General features: G+C 36.6%; 2 protein-coding genes and 1 long non-coding RNA gene across 3 annotated transcripts in view; 2 read left to right on the forward strand and 1 right to left on the reverse strand.

The window, feature by feature from the left end:
• Nucleotides 1-1,440: 1,440 nt before the first annotated feature.
• TRIM13 (tripartite motif containing 13) lies at nt 1,441-12,114 on the forward strand. The gene is made up of 4 exons (XM_011370321.2): nt 1,441-1,575; nt 2,074-2,188; nt 2,696-2,725; nt 10,870-12,114. The coding sequence occupies exon 4, from the start codon at nt 10,876-10,878 to the stop codon at nt 12,097-12,099; it is 1,224 nt and encodes a 407-aa protein (XP_011368623.1). The 5' UTR covers nt 1,441-1,575; nt 2,074-2,188; nt 2,696-2,725; nt 10,870-10,875; the 3' UTR covers nt 12,100-12,114.
• LOC105298879 overlaps nt 1,664-19,251 on the reverse strand; it is a 71,249-nt gene continuing 53,661 nt past the window's right edge. Inside the window, exon 8 of the long non-coding RNA XR_002782817.1 lies at nt 1,664-1,805. This is a non-coding gene — a long non-coding RNA (uncharacterized LOC105298879). The remainder of the gene's footprint in view (nt 1,806-19,251) is intronic.
• Nucleotides 12,450-19,227, forward strand: KCNRG (potassium channel regulator). Its single transcript, XM_011370320.2, has 2 exons — nt 12,450-14,271; nt 17,556-19,227. The coding sequence occupies exons 1-2, from the start codon at nt 13,691-13,693 to the stop codon at nt 17,791-17,793; spliced, it is 819 nt and encodes a 272-aa protein (XP_011368622.1). The 5' UTR covers nt 12,450-13,690; the 3' UTR covers nt 17,794-19,227.

A 19,251-nucleotide genomic window follows, 5' to 3' on the forward strand; every position in this document is an offset into this window, starting at 1 on the left:
AAGTCAGGCTGTTTTTTTTTTTTTTTTAAGTAACGCTAATTTAGAAAGAGACTGGGGTGCAGTTTTCACGGACACTGACAGTTACCATGCTATTGAAAGAACCTATACCTGGAATCTGACTTTAGAGTCTCAGCATTGCCTCTTGTTTTTTATCTTGGAAAAATTACTTCATCCGTTTCCTCATCTACAAGATAATTTCCACCCGCAGTGGCCTTATGAAGACTAAATGACATTAATACAGGAATTGTTTTACAAAGGCAAAATTCGGTTTAAGGGACATACAGAATAGGGTTTAAGGGACCCTGGGCATGGCTAGACAATGGACATCTCAGAAGGAAGTGAGGAGGTGCTTTTTTTATGGGGTTTGAGCTAAGCATTTATTAGTTACTGGGGGCCCAAGTACTGTGCATGGTTGGCCTCGAATACTTTTCCCCCAAATTCTACTTCCAAAGCCCCCATTTCCCCACCTGGGCGAACTCAACCCCAGGGCACATTGTTAATTCTGTTCGTGCTTCGCTTTCCTCAAGACTGCAAAATTTGGAGGAGCCATTCCTTCATCTTTGTGTCCTTAGAGCGGCTCATTGGTGTTTAACGTGTTTGATATCAGACAAAGCGGCTGGACATCAGAATAGGGAGTCAGGTTAGCGGCTGACTGAAAAACCGTTAGCGGCAGATAATTTAAAGCACTTTTAAGTTCTTCCTTCTCTCCGAAGGAAAGAGCAATGGTATTTTTCCTCAGAATCTCAGAATTGGGCCGCTAGTGTTTAGCCTAAAGCCTGAAAAGATACAGGTGCGAGGTTGGGGCCGGGCGGGCGGAGCGACAGTTAACCTGTTTTGGTTGTGCTCTAGCTGGAGCCCAGGCATTGGTCTCAACACGAGTGCCCGTCCCACCCATCCCAGTTGTGGGGTGCGGGGTAGACAGTGGTCTCGGTATCCCCAAACCGATGTGGCCAAGCTTCGGGTGCTGAGAGATGCAGATGAAGTGGTGTGAAGGGTTGGGCTTTTTTTTTTGTTCCTAAAAATGCAACGAACAAAAAAAAAAGTACAACAATCCAAACCCAACCATCTTGTCGCGCGCCGGCTTCCTTCCCGGGTGGCTCCACTGGGGACGGCGCTGCGAAGGGGCCAAACCCGCTCGCCGTCGTCGTCTGCCTCCCGGCGCCGCGCCTCGGGTCGCGCGCAGCCCTCTGGAAGGGAGCCGAGCGAGCAGCCCGCATTCTCCCCGCCCTCGGGCGCAGCGCGGGCGGTGGCGGTTGGAAGTGCCGGAAGTACTCCCACCTCCCCTCACCCACCCCCCTCCCGGGGAAGGCGAGACCCAGGAGGCGGAACAAAGGCGCAGCCGGGCCGCGGAGGCGGACCCAGGTGCCGGGCAGAGGGGAAGCGGGGCGGGGCCCGGCCGCTGCCGCGAGCCTGCGTTGCGGCCGTGCGGAGCACGTAACGCGCAGCGCTCGCGTCCGGAGGTGCGGCGGCCGCGCAGCTCGGGGCTGGGCCCCTTCCGCAGGCGGGAGGTCTGAGCGAAGTACCCGCCGCCCGGCTCCTCTCAGGGAGTGGGTGGTCCTGGAGCCTGCAGCGAGGGTGGGGACTGGCCCCGACCGGGCAGGGACCGGCGTGGGTGGGGGTGGGGGCTGGCGGGGAGCGCGCTCTGAGCTCCAGCATCCCCGCGGGAACCGGCGGGGCGCCGGGGCAGGGCGTGGGGAGGAGCGGCTGGCGGGTGGGTGTCTGACAGCCGGGGCAGCATGTCTGCTCCGGAAAACCAGCTCCGCTACCGAGCATGCTCGGCGCCATTGCCAGCGCCTCGGTATAGCCTAGAAAAGAAAAGGCGACCATGAACCACCAGAAGTCAGCACGCGACGACCCCCGGCTACTGAACCCTGGGAGGCTGCCTGGCCCCGCGGAGGGCGCGCTGATCGAGAGCTCCTTAGTTCAGAGATCTCCAGCCTCTCCCATGCTTTCTGTCTTTTCATCAAGTCCTAGCAGGCTGGCTTCATGGGGGACAACTGAAAAATGCGTCAAGAGTAAGGATCCTGTGTAAGTTAATGCATAATAACCCTCTTCTTTGTTCTTTCTTTGCAGTATCCTCGTTTGATTGTCAGTCACAACGTGGAGAAAAAAACAAAACCCAAATCCTGATTCCTTTGCTCTGGGAAATAGTAACCGTGACGAATACACCTGCTTGCAGAGGACAGAGGTAAACTGCAACACTTAACCCTACAATTTTTTTTTTTTTTAATAAAAGGGCTCACCCAATTTCTTTAAGCTCAGAACCTTTCAGAATTAAACTGTGTGTTCCCACCCTCATGGGTGATCTTTGTTTTCTTCATATTTTGTACACTCAGAAAATTAGAACCCAGACTTGGAAATTCTTTATGTGGCAGTTATCGGAAATGTTGTTATAATCCAAAGATTTATATTGCAAAGGAAAAGAGAGGTTTCAGCAGCATTTCTTTTTTTATAAGAGCGTTTCCGCCCACCCCCCTTCTCCTGTGCCTTGTTTCTAGAGCCTTATATAACAAGGCTTGAGTTTTCTGACTACGTAATAGATATTTTGAAACTAGAATTTCATTTACATAGCCATAGCCACTCCAGGAGAACTTGATGGAACTGTTAAATTGGTTATACTTCTGTCTTGTACAATGAGAAGATAAATTTCTTCAGGCTCTCCTATCTTTCTCTAAAAATACCACCTTTTTTACAGGAGCCGATGAACTAAGCTTGAACCTCCTTGGTAAGTCCTTCTATAACACCAGATTATTCTCTTGCTTTTCTACATTTATGATAGGTTGGTTACCTGGCCTTACTTCTACTACATCTTTTGTTCATATATGCCCATTTACATGAAATTGCTTTGTATCTGCTAGCCTATGTAATACTTGCTTTGCCCTCCCTTGAAATTACAGTCCAAGAGAGTCCACCTCGCTTTCAGGGCCTTTCTTGGTTAATACACTCATGCTCTAACATAACACTATATGTATTTAGTTTTCAGTGTTTGTACTCATATGTAATTAAACCACCTTAAATTTATAAAATTTAGCAATTTACAAGATTGTCACATGTTAGTTTTTCCAAGAACATTATGTAGGTACTGTAAAAGTCATCGTTCTATGAAAAGTAAAACTAGTGATTGAACCTAGGTATTCAGAAGCAGGTTCAATGTTCTTTCTCCTCCCTGGAGAGCCTGTTACAAGCTAAACTGTAAAAACCATAGACTTCGAGAAGAGATTTAAAAGGCCTATGGTTAAGCTCCATTTTATTCATGAGGATACTGAATTCTCCTGGATAGTGCTAAGGTCTAAGAATTGGGAAACTCAGGTCCGGCCCAGTTGCTGTGTATGATTTGAGAAGTCTGCACAGCGGGGGCCCTCAGTTTTTCACTTACCAAGTTAGGTGGTTAGCTAGATGACCTTTAAGATCTTATTAAGCCCAATATTTGTTTTATTCCTTCCCCATAACTTTTATTGCCATATATTTCCTATATGTATTGGTAATAGACACATGCTGATATTAACTGCCATTCACTGTTTTATATTTTAAACTTGGATAGGTATGGTAAAGTATGCCTTATTGGTTTTCTTAATTAAACTCTATAAATGTACGGTTCTATTGTAAGGTCAAGAACTGCCTGGAGAGGTGGGGCACTTATACATTATCGGTTAGAGTTCATAAAGTGGTATACCCTTTCTAGAGGGAATCTTGGCAGTTTTTTCAGGAGCCTTAAAAATGTTCCTACTTTAGACCCACCTAACAATAATACACCTAAAGGAATTATCTAAGGAATTATCTAAGGAAATAATCAGAGCTGTGGACCAAGACTTTTCTACAAGGTGTTCATTTAATGTTATAATACCAAAAAAAAAAAAAAGCATATTCATAAGATATTGTCATGTTTTAGAAGGATATATATAGGAGAAATACATATGATCAAATTCATGAAAAAAAGTGGATACAAAATTGTGTTATGCCACCAGTTTAAAATTTTTGTGTGCGCAAACACAAGATTGGAAGAAATACACCAAAATAATAGTGGTCATTCCTAGCTGATGTAATTGAAAGGTTTTTTTTTCCTGTATTTTCTGCATTTTGTATCATTAAATTACTTTTACAATTTAAAAAAAAAAGTTATTGCGTGGATAACCTCTCCAACTTCAGTATGTTATCAACTTTCTGTGTCCTCTTTATTAGGCATTTATCATACTTTTTAAAGTAATTATCTTTGTAAATATGTTATATTTCTGCACTTAGGGCAGGAATTGACCTTTGGCTTATATTCTCTATGTACATCATTGGAACATTGGATTATCCATTTTTGTTATGAAGGACACTGCTATTGTCATTACCTTGGCTTGGGACTCTAGATACTAGAATGGTACTAGAAGAGTGGAGTGCTATGCTCACCTCTCATAGTTAACCAAATATGAGTGTCCTTCTGACATACAGAATAGTTACATTCCAGATAAGCCTTCTATAAAGCAAATTCCCACAATGTGAAGTCTTTTTTAATTCAGTTCCATTGTAGATGTAGGTACATACATTTCTAAGGAAAAGTTGAATTGAAAATTTTTGCTGACAGTTTAAATTATTGTCCTTCCTATGGCATAAGCACAAGTATATCCTATCCTGCTTGGCAATAGCCTGGCTCCCCTTTTAAAACTCTCAGAGGTTTTTTTCCTTCCCCCCTGCATATTTGCAGTATCGAATATGAGCAAGAAATGCCAACATAGTATATTATAGCCAACTGGAAAATTTAGCATTAGCTTTCTACTTGACATTCTGAAGATTAGGTTTACTTGGAATAAGATGTGTATAATCCACACTAAGCAAACAGAACTTTGTTCTTACCATTTACATTTCCAATAGTTATCTGAGAAGTAACTTATTAGTTGATAGGTAGTACTTATTGGTTCTCTATTAAATGCCTGTTTTCACTATGTAAATAATCTCACCTAGGTAAATCTAGCTAGTTAGCTGCTGAATGCTAGACTTTGGCAGTCCTTTCTGAAAACTGGAATTAACCTTAAATACAGAGTTAGATGATAGAAACTTTAAATATATACCAACCTGTTGGGGATAATAATTTAGGTCAATGATTGCCAAGGTTATGGTTGTAAAGATAATTTGTTTTAGGGATAAGAATTTGCCACCTTCATTTAAGCCCATTTCCATTTATTTGGGGGAAGAGAAACCAGACATTTCTGGTTCATTAAACCTTTGCAGAAGTCAGTAGTTCTGACTTAATTTGAACTCTTAACAGGTAAAAGATAATATCTGGGCCTGGTTGGTACCAGACTAGGAGAATAATTTAGTCTGTCTATGTTTCTCTCAAATTCAGATACTCTTATTCAAATTGATTTCATCTGGGTGGGAGAGAATGGGATTCAACACCATCTGGAATCCACCTAGATTTCTCAGTAGTTGTACATAAATGGGATAGGGATAGCTGATCAGCTGGTATTGTAAAACCCTGCTGACTTATTGCTGCAGACTTACAGGATTACAGAATAATATCTTGGGTGATTATTAAGAGACATGGAGGAAAGTCAAAAGAGAAAGAAAGATGAAGAGGAGGGTGGGGGATAAGGAAAGAATAAGGAAATCAGAAGATTGTACTCATTGAGACAGTATGGGGAAGATGAGTAAAAAAGAATAGGAAAAAGTCAAAGTGAAATAGTGGTAACAGAAAAGAGAAAGAAAGGAAAAAACCACATTTTTTTCTGAGTAGTCTGGGCTAGTTTGGTAATGACCTGGTTTTTGTTTTTGAGATTGTCACCTTAGTCTAAATACTCAGAACTTTCTGAGTAGGTGGGCCTTCCAAGCTGGTGGACTTCTGTACTGGCTTCATTTTGCCCTACATATCAGGAATCTGACTAGAAGTATCTTGGAAATTTTAACTACTACTCATTCTAAGATGACAGAAAAGCTAAGTTACTATTGTCCTGTATAGAAACATAGATAACTTTTGTGTTTGCAAGAGCCACATAACAACTAGATAAGCTATTTCAGACACTACATGTGCTATATTTTAATGTTCCTTTTTTGAGATATTGGAAATCTTAATCCTGTTTTGATTATGTAAGTTATGGAAAAATCTGTAAAAGCCAGAATGAAGTATAATTTACACATTAATATAGAGTACTTTAAAACTTTGTAAATTTTATATATTATTAAATGCCTTTCCAAACAGTTGCACAGTGAGGAGAGAAACTGTAATATGCATGTGTTTTGTCAAAGATCAAGTATGTCAGTCTCCTAACAGGCCTGGATCCATAGATATCCAATAATACAATTTTTATAAAAGATAATACTATATCGGGTTGAGCTCTTTGTGAAGCTAATCATATTTAGTTAATATTTCTGGAGTTTTACTTTTAGCTCATTATGGTGTTTTTATAATTGGGTACCCTTTTTAGTTATTTTTAATCAACTTGTGAAAATTTTCAAAAAATATGATATTCTTACCCAGATTCAGTAGTTAACTGGACCCTTACTAAGTTTCAAGAAAGCATTATTACTGGATCTCATACTAAAATAGAATACTGTATGCTACTTGAAAATAAGAGTAGTGTGCTGAGAGGAACTGATTTAGGAAAAAAGTGATCCCTTTTATTCTAAGCATTGTTCCAAGAGAAGATTGATGGCTCTCAGTTTAGTAGAGATTTGCATAATTTAGTTTTGTCATTGACATGATTTTCAAATATTTGCTATCTAGTTACTTGTCAGGTATTTGAATGGGGCTTTGAAATTCCTGAATTCAAAGATGCCTCAAAGCAGGATGGAAATTTGGTTTAAATCTCTTAAGATACAAAGTATACATTGGCTTTTCTTTTTGTTCTCTAATGGGATTTGGAAAGAAATCATGGGTAATATTTTGAACAACTGTGTATTGCTGTCCACAAATGAAATTCAAAGGTTTAACAGGAAAGTTTTAGTGGAATAGGTTTTTATTAAAATTAACTTTTGTTTAAGAATGAATGAGCACCTTTTGCATTAAAATCATTTTGAGTCCTTTAAAAATAAAGGACTTCTAGGAAGGATAACTCTAATACACAGATTAGGTTTTACTTCTATTTTATGACCCCTTTGTAAGTATTGGCTTTTCCATTTTTAATATTCTGGTGGTTGTGTTTTGGTTTCATTTGCAGAGGCTGTTGTTGCTATATAAAGCAGTTTTGTAGCTTTCCCTTGAATACAGCTGCCTTGCAGATTTGCTTAAAAATAAATCTGTGATGTTATTCAGCTCTGCATTTGTCAAAACCTATAGAACTATATACCAAAAAGATTGAATTTTATTTATGTAAATTAAAAATATATTAAAAATATAGATACATCAGGAAAACGAGGTTGAAAACCAGAAAGGTGGTAGACAATAAGGTATATGTTCGTCTTTATTGATATAAAACTTCGGGAAATTTTTAATTGGTGGGAAAATGGATTTCTGTGCTTCAAAAACTTAAGGCTTTTTTGATATTCAGAAAGACATTCGAAGGAAGAAATGAATCTTGGAAAACTTATTTGCCTTTATACACTTAATTTGACATTGGCTAAGGTGAAATTTTATGACTGAACAATAATTTTGTTCATATAGTTTCTTGACTTCTATATTGGGAAAAATTAGCCCCCCAAAAGGAGCTATGTACTTTAGTTTCTTCAAAGAACTAAGCTTTACTGATTTCTTCGGACTTTTATGTGTTAGCCACACTTTAAGAAAAGGATCTATAAATTCCTTTACCGTGAAGCACACTGGTCATGCAGTGAGACTAAAAATCTTACTATGTGTTTTCCTTTAGAACTTTTGAGGCAACAAACTTGCATGGTTTCTTAGATTAGGATATTATGTCTCAATTTACTCTAAAAGTGAGCTATGGTCACATAAGTTTTGTCATAGGTTTCAGTGTAAAACTAAGTGAAGAAGAGAAAAGTGTTTAGCTTTTAAAATGAATGAAAATAAGAATCATTAAATTATAAACCAAACTTTGTAAATTACACTATTAAAAATGTAATAATAGGATTGATCGTGATTTTGATGCACTTTGTAATAAAGGGGCTTTCCAAATAGTCATTTATTTCCCCTACTCTTATTCATTTTAAGATCTATTAGTTGATTATGGCTTTGGAATGACTTTACGATTTTTAAAAATTTCCTGTATATGACATTTTCCTTTTTCCTTTGGATCATACTTGATTGCCTTAAAATTCTTGGCCCCTATTGCAGTCTCCTCAGTTTTCTTCAAAGTTTCTCTTTGCCTTGAGTTTCCTTTTTCTCCTCATCTCAACCACTTGGTATCCTTTGTTTTTTTCTTATTTATTAATATGCTTGGATAGGATTCTCTGGATATTTGCAAGGATGAGTAGATTAGATTTACTTTATTGAATGCTGCCCCTACTAATTTTCTTCTGCTTACCATAATCTAGCCTTAGCATAGAATAGATGAACAATGATACCAGTGGAGGTGATAAAGTGTGGAATTAGAACTATGAACGGAGGACCATCGAAAGTTTTCTGTGTTCTAGAGAGTCTGTTTTACAACGGCTTGATAACTTAGTACAACAGTCTTCATAGCCATTCTCTTCCCAGTGCTTTTCAAAGGCTATATGATTTCTTATGTCACACAAGATTTTTCAGAAAACTCGGCTCATCACACATTTTGTCATTATGACACTAAATTTGACAGAATAATCTTTGCTTTAATTCTACACATATTTTTATACATATATTTCTCACAACTTAATATAAAACCATAAATTAATTAGCCCTGCGGGCTCATCTTATCCTTTAAATACTATTTATCTTCTAGATTGTAGTTCCAATTGTGGCTCTTAAAATTACTGTTAAAATTATATTTATTGTAAAATGGCCTATAGATTATTAGATCCTATTTTATTTATTACTTTAGTAGTAATGTGACATATATATCACACACACTCTTAAGTAAACTGAATGAGGACATATTTATCACTATGGTTTTAAAACTTTATGGATGGAAGTTTTAAAATGTACATTTTAAAATAATAAATTTGAATTGAGAAGTAGTATTCTCTAGTTCAGGGATCTCAAATATTTTGATCTCAGACTCCTTTACACTTTTAAAGACTGAGGATCCCAAGAGCTTTGATTTACATATGTACAGTACAGTAGATATTTACCGTATTATAAAACAAAGATTTTAAGATTAAAATAGTGATAAACCTATTACTTGTTAAATAATTTTTGAAAAACTTTTTCAAAACATTTGTGAGAAGAGCGGCATTGCTTTACATATTTATAGATCTCTTTAATGAATTACTATTTAATAGAAGATACCTGGAATCCTTTATCTGCCTCTGAGTTTTTTTATAATTGTGATCTTCTTTGATACTATACTAAACTCAACAAGTGGTAGTTTCTTAAAGGTTAGCTGTAGTATGGAATCTGAAATAATATTTAAACACATTGGTCTTTTGATCTTTTACACATTCACAATTTATAATAACATTGGTGATTTGAACCATTTAGTTCACTGTTAGCAGATCTCTAAATCTTGATATATTTCATTGTCTAGTAATCTCCCTCCTAAAAAAAATACCTCACATTCATTAATATCACCGCTTATCTCTTTAGAAAAACCTCTTAATTAATGAGAAGCTATCAACTTCTTAAGTGGCAAATATGTTTTCCAAAATTCTTTTTCACTCAAACACTCAACTTTTATCATTGGCAAGAAATACTGTCATTTTTTTCCCTTGAAGTGTTGGGCTTATTTTGTTCATTTTCAAGAAAATGTCTGCCATATACTTAAATCTGAATAGCCATAGTTGGTCTTTGTTCTTTCAAGTAAAAATGGTGTTCCATGAAAAAAGCAGTTGTTTGAGTTTGCAACAGTGCTTTTCCTCCAGACACTATCTGTTGGTATGCAGCAGAAATGCTGTGTGTTTACTTCACATTTTGTCACACAAGGATTGAGATTTAATAAAATGAGTAATTTTTACTGCTTCATCAAGAACATTCTTAAATTAAACCGGCTACTCCCACCCCCACTGTGGGTGTGTGGTGGTGAAGAATATAGGCCAGTAGTATAGTTTGGTACTATGTATTGCCTTGTTTGATTCCTAAGGCTCTAGCAGTGTTTGCTCACCATTGCTTTTGCAGTCAGAGGTCAACATGATGTCAAAAGCAAATAATGTCAGTATTATTATGAAAATAGTATTAACCTCAAGGATGCCCTGAAAGAGTCTTAGGGACACCCAGGTTTCTGCTCACCATGTTTTGAGAACTGATGTTCTACACACTACAAATGGCTTTGATTACTGTTCTGGTGGTTAAAAAAAAAATTAATTTTCTAGGGAAGAATGAATTGCAACTCTCATTTTTACCTATGATTTTAATAATTGTAATTTTGCCTTTGAAATAGAAATGCAAATTTTTAGTAAAAGTCTGCATGAGAATACTTGCTTGGATTTATATTTCTGTGCTGTTCTTTTAAATAGTATACCATTTTATAATTGTGGGCCAGACTAAAGAGTTCATTCTATTCAGACACTGAGTAGTTTTGTTTCTGACAGCTAGTAGTCAGCTTTCTGTTTTAAAACAATTGGGTCCTCCTGCTGGCTCAACTTGCAGTTGTCCTGGTCCTAACCCTGTCTCAGCCAAAGACTGTTGTTGGGAAGCCCACACAAAGGCCTTGTGTACAGGGAGAACTACTAATAAGGAGTGTGTTCTAGTCCCAGCAGATTAAATCTGCTTTGGTGTGCATTCCCTTCCCAAATTTCTTACTTCCTCTGTCTTGTTATTTTAGTGAAAGATCATTTTTAATGTCTATGAACATAATTTTTTCTTATTATTATAGTAGTCCAAATGGAGGGGATTACTGGAATAAAATGTTTATTTCTCTATGGTAGGATGTGATGGAGCTGCTTGAAGAAGATCTTACATGCCCAATTTGTTGCAGTCTGTTTGATGATCCTCGAGTTTTGCCTTGCTCACACAACTTTTGCAAAAAATGCTTAGAAGGGATCTTAGAGGGAAATGTGCGGAATTCACTGTGGAGATCATCTCCATTCAAGTGCCCCACATGTCGAAAGGAAACTTCAGCTTCTGGAGTCAATAGCCTGCAGGTTAATTACTCTCTGAAGGGTATTGTGGAGAAGTATAACAAGATCAAGATCTCTCCCAAAATGCCAGTGTGCAAAGGACACTTGGGGCAGCCTCTCAACATTTTCTGCCTGACTGATATGCAGTTGATTTGTGGGATCTGTGCTACTCGTGGTGATCACACCAGGCATGTCTTCTGTTCTATTGAAGATGCCTACGCTCAGGAAAGGGATGCCTTTGAGTCCCTCTTCCAAAGCTTTGAGACCTGGCGACGGGGAGATGCTCTTTCTCGCTTGGATACCTTGGAAACTAGCAAAAGGAAATCTCTACAACTACTGACTAAAGATTCGGATAAAGTGAAGGAGTTTTTTGAGAAGTTACAACACACCTTAGATCAAAAGAAGAATGAAATCCTGTCTGATTTTGAGACCATGAAACTTGCAGTTATGCAAGCCTATGACCCAGAGATCAACAAACTCAACACCATCTTGCAGGAACAACGGATGGCCTTTAACATTGCTGAGGCCTTCAAAGATGTGTCAGAACCTATCATATTTCTGCAACAAATGCAGGAGTTCAGGGAGAAAATAAAAGTGATCAAGGAAACTCCCTTACCTCCCTCTAATTTGCCCACAAGCCCTCTAATGAAGAACTTTGATACTAGTCAGTGGGAAGACATAAAACTAGTGGATGTCGATAAACTTTCTTTGCCTCAAGACACTGGCACATTCATTAGCAAGTTTCCTTGGAGCTTTTATCAGTTATTTGTGGTAGTCATTCTGCTTGGCCTTCTCATTTTCTTTGGTCCTACTATATTCCTAGAATGGTCCTTATTTGATGGATTCTCAACCTGGAAAGACCATCTTTCACACTTCAGTTCCTATCTGATTAAATCACCTGATTTTATAGAACAGTCAGTTTTTTACTGGAAACAGGTGACAGATGGGTTTTTCTTTTTCAGTGAAAGATTCAAGAATTTTACTTTGGTGGTGCTGAATAATGTGGCAGAATTTATGTGCAAATATAAACTATTATGAAATCTGTTTCAAGAATATCTGTCTTTTGTTAAGACATTTGTTAAGAGAACAGAGTGGCAGTTCAGATTTGGTCAAAGATTCCAGTCAGATATTTTCCTCCAAAAATATTCCTTTCAAAAATAATGTCTTATAAATGTTCAAATTAGGTAGCATAAAGATAAAAGTGAAATTTAACAGTACAGTCCTGGGTCTTTCCCTTTTAAAGAGTGCTTTTGGAATAAGCATCTTACCCCCAATACTGGTTGCATTTATGTTATGTAAAAAGGAGAGATGAGAGAGCACATGATCTAAGATTGTATTGATGAGGTAGTGTTTTTGAACATTCTTTAGAAAAAGGAAAATATATAGATGGATTAGATTTCCAAATTTTTCTACAGAGGGTTGCTATCCATTTTTGTTAAAATGTAAATCTCATGTAAATAAAAACTGACATTTTCTTGTGATAAGTGTACATTTTAAGGAGGGTGGAGATTTCAGCTTCCCTTTTTCTCCTTACGCCTTGCAAATTTATCACCAAAGGAATTTGATGAAACTGTAAAACTTAGATGGGTGTGTAAGCAAAGGCATAGGTTAAAAAAAAATATCTAACACATGATAAGAAAAGGAAATGGGAAAGCTTCCTTTTTACTGGCAGCTAAGTGTTGTGTTATCATCTCAAAGTATGGCAACTGTTCAACCAAACCAATCCACTTAAAGAATTTAAGAGCAGTAAGACTAATTTGACAATATATGAAACAATGTATCAGCTATTATAAAGTGCAAAGTAATCGCTAAACAATGCTGACCTGTCTGCTTACATGGCATAAAGATGCTCTACCTCCCAAAGAATAAAAAATGTTTAATTTTCTCACCTACCTTAGAATTCAGATGAAAATAAAAATGACCCAAGCTTAAACTGCTCTCTAGTCTACCTTATTTCTGTCGTGGAACAAGACATTTCTTTGAAAACTCAGAGTGTCTTTACTCGAGTCCTTAAATTTGGTTGAAAGGAGACAACACTAGCTGCTGGTATAGGAGAAAAAAGATGACAACTAGATTAGGTACAAAAGAAAGACTTATTCTAGTTAGGAGAAGAAGAGTCAGATTAAGCTGCTAGTTGAAGTAATGGCTCTCATCCCTGGCAATACATGATTAAAATTACTAAAGGGATCATAAGAAATCATGGCAATATTTCTCTGTAAATCTGCCATGAAGACTCACAGTAGATAAGAGGTCTTTTCTGTTCTCAGTATTTTTTTAAATATAAATTTACGGTAGGTTTTCATGGAGAATTTTTTTATGGAATACAGGAAAGGGATCTATTTGACACCTATCCTTAGGTACATTGACAGTTTTCCTTAAACTATCCAGTTCCTCTTCTGTTGCTTTTTCCATTTTGTATATTGCAAGTTCCCCAGCAACTCAAATTTGCAAACACAGCTATGGATACACTATTTGCTTTAGTGGTTACCTGGGAATCTAGGTCTCTGTTTTTTTTCCCCTTCTACTTACTCATAATATATAACTAGCGACATTTGTGGTTATAGTTAAACTGTACAAGTTCCTAAGTCTAGCTGATGGTTTGTAGCCACTAGTTTGAAGCAAGAGAAGAATGAGTAGTCAGGAACTGGTCACTTTGAATGTAGGAGGGAAGATATTCACAACAAGGTTTTCGACCATAAAGCAGTTTCCTGCTTCTCGGTTGACAAGAATGTTAGATGGCAGAGACCAAGAATTCAAGATGGATGGTGGCCAGATTTTTGTGGACAGAGATGGTGTTTTATTTAGTTTCATCTTAGATTTTTTGAGAACTCAACAACTTTTATTACCCACTGACTTTTCAGACTATCTTAGGCTTCAGAGAGAGGCTCTTTTCTATGAACTTGATCCTCTGGTTCATCTCTTGAACCAAGAACACTTGCTACAACCAAGACCTGCTCTTGTGGAAATACATTTCCTAAGCCGAAACACTCAAGCTTTTTTCAAGGTGTTTGGCTCCTGCAGCAAAACAATTGAGATGCTAACTGGGAGGATTACAGTGTTTATAGAGCAACCTTCAGCACCTACCTGGACTAGTAACTCTTCCCCTCCTCAGAAGACCTTGCTTCCACTGCCTCCACAAAGACCTTCTTACCATGACCTGGTTTTCCAGTGTGGCTCTGACAGCACTACTGATAACCAAACTGGAGTCAGGTATTTTGAACTTAGAAGCATCTCTCTTTACCAGTTCCTGATGTTACCTCTCAAAACTAAGTTTCTCATGTCTGAGCTTTTTCTTGGAAAAAGCGATGACTCGATGTTTTGAAGTAACCAACAGAGTTGGGTAGAATGACCAGATAATTATTGTCCAAACTGGGATACTTTTCAGAGTGAAAGAGGGTATTGTTATTATGTAGGACAATAAGAATAAACCAAGACTGCAGGGAAAACTGGGAGGAAATAGTTTTATAGATTATGGAACATTGCTAATGAATTTGGTTTAGGAATGAAAGTCCCTAGCCCCTCCTTCCCCGAGATTCTTTTAGTGGCTGGCATATAGTAAAGGCTCAGTCATTTGTCCTGATTTCTTTACTCTCTATTTGTTCTTTCAGGCTACATGATTTGACTAGTGATTTTTCTCCATCCCATTTTATTTTTAAACACCATTAAGGCAGATATATTCTATGGCAAATTTATAACTTTGGTACTTTTAGACAACTTAAAATATTAGGATAGGCTGTCAGTATGTTAAGGATAGTTGCTCTTGAGTCAGTTATTCACTTTCTCCTATTGTTCTTGGCTGGACCTTAAGGCTGTTTTCCACTCTACTGTCAGATATATTTTTTCCCTTAAAAATATCTTATTGGTGTCCCATCATTATTTTACTATCTATGAAAGCTGGTTTGAATTTTCAGGAAGAAAAAAGTCTACATACGTTCTTATAGTATTTAAAATAAAATTACTTTTTTTGGGGGGTAAAGGTATTTTGAGATATTTTCTTCAGCAGTAGCCTTCAGGACCAACCAATATTTGCCACTCCCACAACATACCCCTTGTTCTTGCTTACCAATTGGAGAACTCTGGGCAGTATACTAATTATTAAGTTTTTATACTTATAATTTTCTGCCCTTCCAAAGACGTTGAAATGTCATTTTGGGAAAATAGAGCCAGTTAATAGGCTGATTGTGAAGAAAACTAAGAACCTATCTTTACCTCAGAGCTCTATGCACAACTTCCTTTTCATTGGTAGGGCATTAACAAAAACAGGAAATTACCAGTTTTTGTTTTTTAAAAATTTGAGTAGTTAAGATCTTTGGGGGTCCCTTTTTAAAAAGTTAGAAACCTAAGAAAAAATAGTGTTACTGATTTTAAGAGGAAACATGCAAGATAAAAAAGATACCCTGGAAATACTAAAAATGCTCTTTAGAAAATACGCATTTGGAGAAAATAATTGTAAAACAAGATTAGAATCTCAAGTTGGGATATTCTTGTGTGTACACAGTGCCAAGTGGTTTCTTCTTTGTTATTAAAGTGTTTGTGTTTTATAAATACTACAAAAAGTTTTACTGTGAGAATGGTATTGTATTTAAACTTCTAAAATAGATAACCAAAACCAGAAGCTATTTTTAAAATTAATTTTTTTAGCCCCAAACAGTATTGTTTTCTGTTGAAGTTCAGAATTTTTTCATCCCAGAAGTGTTTGATTTTTTTTTTTTTTTAATATAGTGCTAATTTCAAAGTAGAGATTGATAACCTGAAGAAGGGGACATCATTAGGATTTCAGGTGACCGGATGACACCTCTGGCCTTAAAAGATCCACCTTAGATGACTGCCTATCTAGCAGTCATTTTGATTTCTTGTTCATGCCCTAGACTGAATCTGTCCATTTAGATGTCTTTTAAAGGTAGAAGGTGGAGGAGTTAAGTCTGAATGGCTCCTAGGAGTCTGGTGTATCATTTGTACTGTTTGGTATGTTCCATTAATATGATTTACTACTCTAAGGTCTTGTTAACCTAGCAGGTTGTTCACAATGCTAGAAATACTTGATTTGTATCCTGCAGCTGTGGTAACAGTATCAGGCTCAAGTTATAGTCACAGGATTTAGTCTCTTTGGTAGCCTTTAGTCTATCTCACTTTTCCTTTTTAAACTCACTCAAGTGGAAAAGAATAGTTCCCTTTCAAGATTTAAAATGCGTTTTGATTTCTTATTTCTCATTGGTTTCTTCTTTTCTTGTGCCTTGAAATCTTTCATTTCTTAATTTGGCCTCATGCGGAATTAAGTACTCTGGCTCAGTGACTTCCTGCAAGTACGTTCCACTTTGTTATCACCGACTATGTACTATTTGTATCTTAATTTTGTGAGATGTTCTATAACACTTTTTCTCTTTGAAAAATGTTTCTAGGCTTATACAATCAAGATCTGGGGCTTCGGGGTAGATGGAATGATTTACTAAGGTTAAAAATTTGCTATATCAAACATATTTTGGTGGGTACTTTGTAGAGCTGTAATTCTTACATGTTATTACAGCTTTTTTCGCCTACAGTGAGCTTCTAAATGTGAGCTACAATAAACTACTCTATTTCAATCATAATTAAAAGGAGGCTAGGGATGTCCCCAAGGCTCTTTTTACCCCATAAAACTGCAGATAGTTTAGGTTGCTGCCTGGAACTAATTTAAATTAGCTGCTTCTTCATCTCTCATAGACAAATTGTAGGAGGACACAAAGACATAAAAATATCCTCGATGGTAGGTGAAGGAGTAAAATAGTTATATCTATGTGACTATGTTATGTTGACATTATTAAAGCCAAATAGCCAATCTGAAAAGTTCGGATATATTTTTCTTGAATTATGTGAATTGTTCTATTGAGTTTCCCAGGAAATAGAAAGTTTTGTCATTTCACCTCCAGAGGCTTCGACCCTATGTTTTGCTCTTCAACAACACAGTTATTGAGTAAAAATTGACAATAAAGACTTATTGACATTTTATATCTGCAAAATTTCACCTGAAAACATATATTTGAAAGGACAGTTACAAAAGGAAATTTGTAATATCGGTGCCACTAATGGGTAAAATTAGATCTAGGGGGAAAACTGTAAATGTATAAAATGTTCATTAGAATGACTGAATCGATTGAAACAATTTAGTAAATTGAAAACAAAAATTCAAAATAGTTAAATTATATAAAAATCAAGCTAATTTAATTGTTTGATCAAATTGTTTGCTCCAGAAACTAGTTTCTCAATGAAAATTCATCAATGGTGATTGTATTCTTAAATGTAGAATAAAAATGACTTTGGAAATCAAAGCAAGGTCTCTGTTTATTAAATTATCAGCCTAAAATTACTGATTTGGATTTATAAATGAAGTCTCAAAAAAATATCTGATCAAAAATGGTATGATGCCTTTATTTGAAGTTATAAATTAAATTTGTGTGTTTAGTTTTGTTAATTATTAAAGAGATGCTTTACAATTAAACATTTTTTGTGTGTCCTAGGTATGTATCTATAAAACCTGATAACCGAAAATTGGCCAACGGAACTAATGTCCTCGGCTTACTGATTGACACTTTATTAACAGAAGGCTTTCATCTGGTCAGCACTAGAACAATATCTGAAGACAAAACCGAATGCTATAGCTTTGAAAGGATAAAAAGGCCTGAAGCTCTTGCCATGAACAAAGCAGTGAAACCAGAGGCAACTATCATGCTAGAGCAATCTCAGAAAAAGAAATGAGGTTTTTTGTTCTCTTTTAGAGTAAAAGGAAATTGTCATTTTCTTGTATGGAGGTTCCATATTTAGGGCAAACGTTAGTCAAATATGTACTCAGCCTACTTTTTGGCCTTGTCTCCTACCATGCCATCTGTGGGCAACAATGCTTAAGCCACACTAACTGCTTACTGCTTTCTGAACAACACTGTGCACACTTGGTGCTTTGGGACATATTTCTTCTGCTTTCCATGCCTCCTTCCCTTTCTCTTCTTCATGAACACTTAAATGACTTTCAAGAATAGGCTCTGGAATCATACTGCTTGATTTCTTATCCCAGCCTACTCACTTACTAACTATATGACTTGGGCAAATCATTTAACTTATTTGTGCCTCAACTTCATCTATCAAATGGGGATAATAAATATATCTCCTTTATAGAATATATGAGGATTAAAGGAGATCGTGTACTCAACACATTTCCTGGCATAGTAACTATTAGTGATGATGATGATGAAGAAGATGGGTGACCCACTTTCAATTGCACCTCTTCTGTGAGACTGTTTTCCTTCTCTTCCAGGTACATTAATCAGCCCTTTCCTCTCCATAGACTTATCTGCTTTCATAGAAACAAATTTTTCTCACTTCGATTGTGAGCTCAATACATTCAGTAGTTAGCATTACTATGTGTAAAGCATTGTGCCAAACAATTAGAGGGATAATGTTTATTACTAATTAGTACCTAAGTTTGGTGAAAATAAATAACTTCTATTAACATTTAAAATAACCATACACTTTGACTTAGTGGTTCCTCTTGTAGGAATTATTATATATGTGTCATTTTAAACAGTAGGATAAACATCTACAAGAGGAATCATTAAGTCAAAGAGTACCAGGTACATAGTAAGGTGAAAACCGTTGAGTGGAAGCAGTTGAGCACCATTTTAAAAAGTACAATTAATGCACTTAAAAACATCTTGAACATTTGATGTATATTATAATAAGTTTTCAAGATTAAAAAATGAGTAAGAAAAAAATCTTTATTCTCAAGGAGCTCACATTCAAGTGAGTATGTACATCATCGTAATAGCAAAAGATCAGAAATAAAGTTGATCAATAGGGAATGGGTAAATTATGGTTCATACAAAGAAATACTATACAGCCCTTAAAAAGAATGAGTCAGCAGTTTACAAACTGATAAGGATTGTCAAATATTTATAAGTGGAAAAAAGCAAGGTGCAGAATAATATATAAAGTGGAAAAAGATATTTCCATTTTATAGTTTCAGTTTAAAAAAAAAAACTTATTTTCTTATATATGCATGGAATTTTCAGCAAACATACTGGTCACCTGTGGAGAGGAAACTGGGGGAGTGGGGTTTAGGTGTGGGAGGAAAATTTACTTTTCACTAGGCCATGTAGATATATTATCTATTAAAATAAAGAACAGCTATACCTGAAAGATAGTGTATGTATGAGGTATGTC

This window comes from Pteropus vampyrus, unplaced genomic scaffold (genome assembly GCF_000151845.1).
Source record: "Pteropus vampyrus isolate Shadow unplaced genomic scaffold, Pvam_2.0 Scaffold167, whole genome shotgun sequence".
Lineage (NCBI taxonomy): Eukaryota > Metazoa > Chordata > Mammalia > Chiroptera > Pteropodidae > Pteropus > Pteropus vampyrus.

What these genes read in the sequence shown, in the direction of transcription:
- KCNRG (XM_011370320.2), top strand. Translation starts at nt 13,691, where the DNA reads ATGAGTAGTCAGGAACTGGTCACTTTGAATGTAGGAGGGAAGATATTC. An exon ending in GATAACCAAACTGGAGTCAG is followed by an intron (nt 14,272 to 17,555) that starts GTATTTTGAACT and finishes TGTGTGTCCTAG; the next exon opens with GTATGTATCTATAAAACCTG.
- TRIM13 (XM_011370321.2), top strand. Translation starts at nt 10,876, where the DNA reads ATGGAGCTGCTTGAAGAAGATCTTACATGCCCAATTTGTTGCAGTCTG.